The 10,025-nt window shown below is 44.2% G+C and overlaps 1 protein-coding gene across 3 annotated transcripts in view; it reads left to right on the forward strand.

Annotated features, from left to right (window-relative positions):
* The first annotated feature begins 598 nt into the window (after positions 1-598).
* The window catches only part of LOC139173412 (P2X purinoceptor 4-like), a 20,028-nt gene continuing 10,601 nt past the window's right edge, over positions 599-10,025 (forward strand). For 2 of the 3 annotated variants that reach the window (XR_011560025.1, XR_011560026.1), the window contains exons 1-3: positions 637-882; positions 7,145-7,292; positions 9,071-9,142. Coding sequence is in view for 1 of the 3 variants with exons in the window: in XM_070763227.1 (XP_070619328.1) it covers positions 728-882; positions 7,145-7,292; positions 9,071-9,142 (375 nt within the window). In the remaining 2 variants the exon portion in view is untranslated. Of the gene's footprint in view, positions 883-7,144; positions 7,293-9,070; positions 9,143-10,025 lie in introns of all 3 variants that reach the window. The other variant, XM_070763227.1, reaches the window with a different exon arrangement.

The raw sequence follows: 10,025 nt of genomic DNA on the forward strand, positions 1-10,025 counted from the left end.
TTGTTGTATTATTATTATTATTATTATTACTACTACTACTACTATTATTATTATTATTACTACTACTACTACTATCATGATTCCCCTGGTCCTTCTTTTCATTAAACTAGCCATGCCTTTAGCCCAGAATTCTGGGAGTTGAAGTCCAGATATCTTCAAGTTGCCAAGGTTGGGAAACACTGCTTTAGCCATCTAAGGTTAAAGATTTTGGGGGTGTTAGGAGTAGAAACCAGAGAGCCAGGCAGTGCATTCCAGGCGTCCACTATTGCTGAAGTCGTGGGGGGTTTTTTTGCAGCCTAGTTTGGAGCGGTGGACCTTGAGTTGAAATCTAGTAAGTGCTCGTGTGTTGTTGCGGTGGGAGGTGGAGTAGCCGCTTCACAGGGAGGCCGTTTGGGGAGAGGGTTTTGTTTTTGTATTTTTATTTTATTTATTTTATCCAATGCACAATGAGGGTTTTAGTGGGTATATATCTATATACACATAGTAAAACACCTGGTGAAGGTTACACAGCCGCCTTCTCTTGCCTGAGCGGAGCTGGGGCAGAGGCGCGTCGAGGCGAGGATGCCCGGCGGGTGGGAAGCGCCTCGTCCTGCCGCAGCCAATCGCAGGGCCCGGAGGCGACTCCCGGCTTGGAGGCGGCCCGGCGTTTCTTGCCACACGCGGCGGGCGGACGAGCGGCAGGAAGCGGCCGTTTCTCGTCGCGGGCTTGTCCGGCACCGGAGCGCGGATGGCGGAGACGGAGGGCGCCCCGCGGAAGCGCTGCGGGCCCCTGTACGACTTCCTCTTCGAGTACGACACCCCGAGGATCGTCGCCATCCAGAGCCGCAAAGTGGGGCTCGCCAACCGGCTGGTCCAGCTGTTGATTTTGGCCTACATCATCGGGTAAGGAAGGCGCCGGGTTCTCCTCTTTTCTCCCCCCCCCCCACTGCTCTTAGGGACTAGCGCCTTGACAAGTTCGGAAGGGTTTCCGCAAGTTCCGGACTTGCGAGGTTCGGAAGGGCTTCGTAAATTCAAACAGGGGGTATATAGGGCGTCATCCGGTAAGGAAGGCGTGAGGTTCTCCTCTCCCCCCCCTCCTCCTCTTAGGGACTAGCGCCTTGACAAGTTCGGAAGGGTTTCGCAAGTTCCGAACTGTTTCATAAATTGAAACGGGGGTAGAGGGCGTCATCCGGTAAGGAAGGCGTGAGGTTCTCCTCTCCCCCCCCCCCTCTTAGGGACTAGCGCCTTGACAAGTTCAGCAGGGTTTCGCAAGTTCTGAACTTGCAAGGTTTGGAAGTGCTTCTTCCTAAATTCAAACAGAGTAGATGATGGGTAAGGAAGGCGTGAGTTTCTTTTTTTCCTCTCCTCTTAGGGACTAATGCCTTGACAAGGCGCAAGTTCCAAACTTGCGAGGTTCGGAAGGGCTTCGTAAATTCAAACAGGGGTAGAGGGCGTCATCGGGTAAGGAAGGCACGAGTTTCTCCTTTTTTCCTCCTGTTAGGGACTAGCACCTTAACTAGTTCGGAAGCGCTTCACAAGTTTCTCAAACAGGCGTAGTACTAGAGGGCGTCGCCCAGGATTCCCAGCCTGGAGCTGCTGCTTTGCCTGCAGGGTCTATTTAACAGCCGAGGGATTAAGAGTTGGAAGGGGCCTTGGAGGTCATCTAGTCCAACCCCCTGCCCAAGCAGGAGAGCCTACATCTGCCTCCACCTAGGATCAAACTCACAACCCCTGGATTGAGGCAAAAGGTCCATCTCTAGGCTCTCTACCTGTTGAACAGCTGCCTGTGTCAGTTTTCAGTCCCACAGCAGAAAAGCCATCTCCTCCCCAGCTGATTTGATTGGCGCAAACTCTCTCGCAATGCTCTTATCTCTATTCTCTTCCGCTTTATCAGCAATTTGACCCTGAGTTTCTTTCCCTCTAATGCCAAACTATGTTTGTACAGGGCAAAACTCACCTTTCCTACTCCTGGTTTGTCCTAAGAGGAAACACACTAGCCTTGTGTCCTCTGTGGGGACTCATCTTCAGCTATTATTCCCCCAAAGTTCACCTTTTGACGTGGAGGTTTTCCCAGACGTTGAGTGGCTCCTAAATTAAGCTGCTTTTTACAGAGTTTCAAAGGGCAGCTCAAAACGAAAGTAATTAAATCTAGGTTTTGACTTGGTTTATTGCAACAGTCTGTTCCTCAAAGCCCAGAGTTATTAACAATACACAATATACTGTATTGGCAGGATTCAGCTCTCATTTCCCGGACAAGGGAGGGTGAGATTCACACAAGCTGGTTGGCTCAGATGTAACTCAGGAAAGCAGCAGGGTCCTTGTAGCAACTCCTCCCCAGAGGGTCTTGCAGGGTCCTTGACTTATCCTACTCCGCCAACTCATACTTTTGTGGAGGCTCCATCTCCTTTACTCTATAAAAGGGCCTCTTTGGCACTTCTGGACCTCCAGCTCTTTGGTTACTCCAAGCCCCCCCCCCTTGTCCAAATTATGTCAGTCAGCTCAGTGGGGAGTGACTTAGACCCTCTTCCAGCCTCCAGCCCAGGCCCAACAGAAAGTGACTTCTGCCCTTTTGCCCCCCCTCCCCCATGGCTGCTGCTTTGGCCTCTTCTGGCCCTTCCAGCCAGCCTCCAGGTCAGGCCCGTCTGGAGGGGCTTCAGCTCTATGGCCCCCAGAACTGCTGCTCTGGCCTCTTTGGCCCTCCAGCTCTACTGGCTTCTTATGGTCTCTTCAAGACCAGCCCTGGAGGGGGGGGGGTTCAGAGAGGCCCAGCAGGAAGTGACTTCTGCCCTTTTGCCCCCCCCCCCCTCATTGCTGCCACTTTGGCCTCTTCCGGCCCTTCTGGCCTCTTCAGCTTCTACCTCAGATCCATCTGGAGGGACTTCAGCTCTATGGCCCCCAGAACTGCTGCTCTGGCCTCTTTGGTCCTCCAGCTCTATTGGCTTCTTATGGTCTCTTCAAGACCAGCCCAGGAGGGGGGGGGTTCAGAGAGGCCCAACAGAAAGTGACTTCTGCCCTTTTGCCTCCCCCCCCTCATGGCTGCCGCTTTGGCCTCTTCCGGCCCTTCAGCTTCTACCTCAGATCCCTCCGAAGGGGCTTCAGCTCTATGGCCCCCAGAACTGCTTGCTCTGGCCTCTTTGGCCCTCCAGCTCTATTGGCTTCTTTATGGTCTCTTCAAGACCAGCCCTGGAGGGGGGGGTTCAGAGAGGCCCAGCAGGAAGTGACTTCTGCCCTTTTGCCTCCCCCTCATGGCTGCCGCTTTGGCCTCTTCCGGCCCTTCTGGCCTCTTCAGCCTCTACCTCAGATCCCTCTGGAGGGGCTTCAGCTCTATAGCCCCCAGAACTGCTGCTCTGGCCTCTGTTCCTCCAGCTCTATTGGCTTCTTATGGTCTCTTCAAGACCAGCCCAGGAGGGGGGGGGGTGTTCAGAGAGGCCCAACAGAAAGTGACTTCTGCCCTTTTGCCTCCCCCTCATTGCTGCCGCTGTGGCCACTTCCAGCCCTTCTGGCCTCTTCAGCTTCTACCTCAGATCCCTCCGAAGGGGCTTCAGCTCTATGGCCCCCAGAACTGCTTGCTCTGGCCTCTTTGGCCCTCCAGCTCTATTGGCTTCTTATGGTCTCTTCAAGACCAGCCCAGGAGGGGGGGGGTGTTCAGAGAGGCCCAACAGAAAGTGACTTCTGCCCTTTTGCCTCCCCCTCATTGCTGCCGCTGTGGCCTCTTCCAGCCCTTCTGGCCTCTTCAGCTTCTACCTCAGATCCCTCCGAAGGGGCTTCAGCTCTATGGCCCCCAGAACTGCTGCTCTGGCCTCTTTGGTCCTCCAGCTCTATTGGCTTCTTATGGTCTCTTCAAGACCAGCCCAGGAGGGGGGGGGGTTCAGAGAGGCCCAACAGAAAGTGACTTCAGCCCTTTTGCCCCCCCCCTCATGGCTGCCTCTTCTGGCCTTTCTGGCCTCTTCAGCTTCTATCCCAGAGGCCTCTGGCCTGGAAAGGCCTTCAACTGCCTCAAATGCTGCCCCCATTGCTGCAGCAGCAGCCAGGGAGTGACTGGACTCAGCTCTTCCATCTGCCTCTTCAGCTCTCTGAGAGATGCCCTGACCTGCTGCCCCTTTTATAGCCCTCTCCCCCCCGCCCAAACAGCCGATTGGTTGCCCAGTTTGGGCGGGTCCACCATTTCATTGGCTCTTCGGCCAGCCACACAGCCCCAGACGGCCTCCCATTGGCTGGGAACGGCAGCATCTGTCACTGCATGTTTTTTTTATTAATTAATTAATTATATTGTCCAATACATAATATACATTGAAGAGAATAGATATGTAATAATATAAATGAAGAAAAGAATAGAAGAAAAGATATAAAAGTATAGGTGAACATATTTGAAAAAAAAAAAAGATAAATGAGATAAGGAAAACTTTTCCCCTCAGCTGAGGGTTGAGGCCTTGCTCACTGAAAAACCTTTTCCCACCTGACTGGGCCTCTGACAGAGGATGGGGGGCTGTAAATGTCTATAAGGGTCACAGAAAAATAAAAGCACCACAAAATTCCTCAGCAACAACCTGTTATTTAATTTCTGTGGGCCTCATGCCATATTTTCCTAAGGGGGGTGGGGGTGGGGGTGGGGCTGCACGAAGGTGTCTATTGTCATGTCACATTTTAGGGTTTGTTTTTTTCCCCATCTTGTTCATTTGACTGTATTTCTGTTTGACAAATAAATAAAACAATATCTTTCTCATCATCATAGATTCAAGCAAGGCCACCCCCCCCCAGGCTAGTTTATCATCCTTTACATGAAAAATATGCAATATTCCCATTAAAATAAATGGTGAATTAAACAGCCCAGAGACAAGATAAGCCTTTTCCATCAATCATATAGGCGGTTATCTATCTATCTATCTATCTATCTATCTATCTATCTATCTATCTATCTATCTATCTATCTATCTCATCATTACATAGAATTCTTTATTGGCCAAGTGTGATTGGGCACACAAGGAATTTGTCTTTGGTGCAGGTGCTCTCAGTATAATAAAAGAAAATATACATTTGTCAAGAATCATGAGGTACAACACTTAATGATTGTCATAGGGGTCAAATAAGCAATCAGGAAACAATGTTAATAAAAATCTTAAGGATACAAGCAACAAGTTACATATCTATCTATACCTATCTATCCTCTCTCTCTCTCTCTCTCTCTCTCTCACTAACTGACTAACATCTATCTATCTTATCTATCTATCTATCTATCTATCTATCTATCTATCAGTCTATCTATTTAACATCTATCTATCTATCTATCTATCTATCTATCTATCTATCTATCTATCTATCTATCTACAGTAGCTATCATCTATTTATATCATTATTATATTGGTCAATATATGTCAGTCTATGTCTATCTCTTGGTCTGTCTAAGTCTATGTATGTCTGCCTGTCTGTCTATCTATCTAAGAATTAAGCACTAAGGAATTAAAATGAAACACAAGCTCAGACCCACCGTATCTAAATCCATTTTCTTTCCCTTGGAGGCGGCCATTTTGAGAAGTTCCCCCCTCTTCCTCACAGCGTCTTCCACTGCATGGTTATTTACTTATTTACTTATTTATTTACTTATTTATTTTGTCCAATACATAATACACATTGAAGAGAACAGATATGTAATAATATAAATGAAGAAAATAATAGAAGAAAAGATATAAAAGTATAAGTGAACATATTTGAAGGGAAGAAAAGATAAATGAGATAAGGAAAACTTTTCCCCTCAGTTGAGGGTTGAGGCCTTGCTCACTGAAAAACCTTTTCCCACCTGACTGGGCTTCTGACGGGGGGGGGGGGGGCTGTAAATGTCTATAAGGGTCAGAGAAAAATAAAAGCACCACAAACTTCCTCAGCAACAATGTGATATTTAATTTCTGTGGGCCTCATGCCGTATTTTCCTAAGTGGGGGTGGGGGTGGGGGGCTGCACGAAGGTGCCTATTGTCATGTCACATTTTAGGGTTTTTCCCCCCCCCCCCATCTTGTTCATTTGACTGTATTTCTGTTTGACAAATAAATAAAACAACATCTTTCTCATCATCATAGATTCAAGCAAGGCCACCACCCCCCAGGCTAGTTTATGATCCTTTACATGAAAAATATGCAATATTCTCATTAAAATAAATGGTCAATTAAACAGCACGGAGACAAGATAAGCCTTTTCCATCTGTCATATAGGGGGTTGTATATCTATCTATCTATCTATCTATCTATCTTATTTATCTATCTATCTTATCTATCTATCTATCTATCTACCTATCCCATCATTACATAGAATTCTTTATTGGCCAAGTGTGATTGGACACACAAGGAATTTGTCTTTGGTGCAGATGCTCTCAGTGTACATAAAAGAAAATATAGATTTGCCAAGAATCATGAGGTAAAAAACACTTAATGATTGTTATACGGTAGGAGTCAAATAAGCAATCGGGAAACAATGTTAATAAAAATCTTAAGGATACAAGCAACAAGTTACATATCTATCCATCTATCTCTATCTATCTATCTATCTATCTATCTATCTATCTATCTATCTATCTATTTAACATCTATCTTATCTATCTATCTATCTATTTAACATCTATCTATCTATCTTATCTATCTATCAATCTATCTAACATCTATCTATCTATCTATCTTTAATATCTATCTTATCTATCTATCAATCTATCTAACATCTAACATCTATCTATCATTTATCGATCATCTATCTATCTATCTATCTATCTATTTAACATCTATCTTATCTATCTATCAATCTATCTAACATCTATCTATCTATCTCTGTCTATCTATTTAATATCTATCAATCTATCTATCTATCATTTACCTATTTAACATCTATCTATCATTTATCTATCATTTATCTATCTATCTATCTATCTATCTATCTATCTATCTATCTATCTATCTACAGTAGCTATCATCTATTTATATCGGTCTATGTTGGTCAATACATGTCAGTGTATGTCTATTTCTTGGTCTGTCTATATATGTCTGCTTGTCTGTCTATCATCTATCTAAGAACTAAGCACTAAGGAATTAAAGTAAAACATACAAGCTCAGACCCACCGTATCTAAATCCATCTTCTTTCCCTTCGTGGCAGCCATATTGAGAACTTTCCCCCCTCTTCCTTGTAGTTGGGTCTTTGTGCTGCAAAAAGGCTACCAAGACACCGACTCGGTGGTCAGCTCCGTAACTACCAAATTGAAAGGTGTCACCATGACCAACACCTCCGACATGGGACCCAGGATTTGGGATGTGGCGGATTACGTCATCCCACCTCAGGTGAGTCCGTGGATCACCAATGTTGTGGTTTTGGGAGATTTAGAAGGATTCCTTCCTTTAATCTCTACTAACAGAGTACAACTTGGCTTGCAACCTCTAGTTTCTGTTGTGAGCAATTTTTTTTATTATTATTTTTATTTTTTAATGATTTTATTTAACATACAAACATTTAAACACCATACAAACAACATTAAACATTTACAATTTATAGGTATACAAAGTTTATCTTTTACAATTCTATTTACTATACATTTTTCTTGATTTCCACCCAGTTGTATAATTTCTCCCACACTCTGTAATAGTCCTTATTTTGTTGGTTTTGTATCTCGTATATTAATTTGCTAAATTTGGCGCAGTCTAATATTTTTTTAATCACCATTTCTTCGTTTGGGGCCTTTTCTTGCTTCCATACTTGTGCAAATGCTAATCTTGCAGCTGTGAGTATATGATTTATTAAGTAATAATTTTCTTTATTATGTTTGCCTCTAATTATTCTTAATAAGTACATTTCTGGTTTCATCTCAAGTTTATAATCCAATATTTCTTCCATCCATGTCTGAATTTGTTGTGAGCAATTTTTGATGACGGTGGTTGGCTTCTGTGAGAAAGCACTGGTGTTTTTAGCTACCGTGATAGCAACGCTAAGGGAAATATGAGATAACTGGAGAAATATTTGTCCATCTGTCTCCAACCCGCCTCTGCGAGTTCATAGTTGTATTTGCTCCAAAATTCCTTATCTACTAGTCCATATTTTACTCCTTACAGCGTGTAACTCATCCTGCACTTAACCCCGGGATAAATATATTTAAATTAATCTTTCACTTGTCATGGAAACTGGGTGGTCCTATATAAATAGAAACATAGAAGACTAATGGCAGAAAAAGACCACATGGTTCATCTAGTCTGCCCTTATACTAACTCCCGTATTTTATCTTTGTCGTTTGGCGAGACCCAGGGGAAGAGCCTTCTCTGTGGCGGCCCTGGCCCTCTGGAACCAACTCCCCCCAGAGATTAGAATTGCCCCCTCCCTCCTTGCCTTTTGTAAGCTGCTTAAAACCCACCTCTGCCATCAGGCATGGGGAAACTGAGATATTCTTTCCCCCTAGGCCTTTAAAATTTTATGCATAGTATGTCTGTATGTATGATTGGTTTTTATATAATGGGTTTTAACTGTTTTTAGTATTGGATTATACTGTTTTATTACTGTTGTTAGCCGCCCCGAGTCTGTGGAGAGGGGCGGCATACAAATCCAATAAATAATAATAATAATAATAATAATAATAATAACAATAATAATAATAATCTTAGGATGGATATAGCCACTTCGAGTCCCCGGAGAGGGGCAGCATACAAATCTAATAAATTATCATTATTATTAATTATATATGTTTATCCCAAGCATGTTTAAATTCAGTGACTGTGGATTTCCCAACCACGTCTGCTGGAAGTTTGTTCCAAGGATCTACGACTCTTTCAGTCAAATAATATTTTTCTCCCGTTGCTTCTGATATTTCCCCCAACTAACCTCAGATTGTGCCCCTTTGTTCTTGGGTTCACTTTCCAGCAGCTCCACATTGGTTGGAAAATGTGGCTTTGTAAGTAATGAGCGGTAATTTATTTATTTTTTTGTAGTCTGTGAAGATGGATCTTTAGTTCAAGAGATGCTTTGTTCCTAAAGGAAGGCAGTTTTCATGTTGCATTTTCAGGATTCGAATCCAGATCAAACGCCCTCACCGTTTCAGCTTGTTTTTTCCATCTTGCTTCTTTCCTTTCTTTAGGCTGAGAACACGGTTTTCGTCATGACAAATCTGATCGTCACGCTGAATCAGACCCAAGGGATTTGTCCAGAGGTAGGCTCAGCGGCGGTTCCAAACAGCATCAGAAATTAAACCAGAATTCGAGGCAAAGTATTCCTCAAAGTTCCACGAATCCCAGCGATTATGCAACAGTCTGCCGCACAGAGTGGGCCTTCTCCGGGTCCCGTCAACTAAACAATGTCAGTTGGCAGGGCCCAGGGGAAGAGCCTTCTCTGTGGCGGCCCCGGCCCTCTGGAATCAACTCCCCCCAGAGATTAGAATAGCCCCCACCCTCCTCGCCTTTCGTAAGCTCCTCAAAAGCCACCTCTGCCGTCAGGCATGGGGGAACTGAGATAATCTTTCCCCTTAGGCTTCTACAATTTATGCATGGTATGTTTGTATGTATGATTGGTTTTATAATAAGGGTTTTTAGCTGTTTTATTATTGGATTTTTACATTCCGTTTTTATCACTGTTGTTAGCCAGCCCGAGTCCACGGAGAGGGGCGACATACAAATCCAATAGATGGATAGATAGATAGATAGATAGATAGATAGATAGATAGATAGATAGATAGATAGATAATAGATAGATTGATAGATGATAGATAGATAGATAGATAGATAGATAGATAGATAGATAGATAGATGATAGATAGATAGATAGATAGATAGATAGATAGATAGATGATAGATAGATAGATGATAGATAGAAAGATAGATAGATAGATAGATAGATAGATAGATAGATAGATAGATAGATAGATAGATGATAGATAGATAGATAGATTTATTCGCAGAGCCGTGTTGCAACATCTGGGAGAAACCCAAATCTCAACTCCCAGGGGTTTCTCCAGCCAGTTGAAAGTTCAAGCCCTTGCCCTCACATCCCCCCCAAGCCCATCACGTTGACCAATCTCCATCTGCCAACTTGCTAGC

Source organism: Erythrolamprus reginae, chromosome 10 (assembly GCF_031021105.1).
Source record: "Erythrolamprus reginae isolate rEryReg1 chromosome 10, rEryReg1.hap1, whole genome shotgun sequence".
NCBI lineage: Eukaryota > Metazoa > Chordata > Lepidosauria > Squamata > Dipsadidae > Erythrolamprus > Erythrolamprus reginae.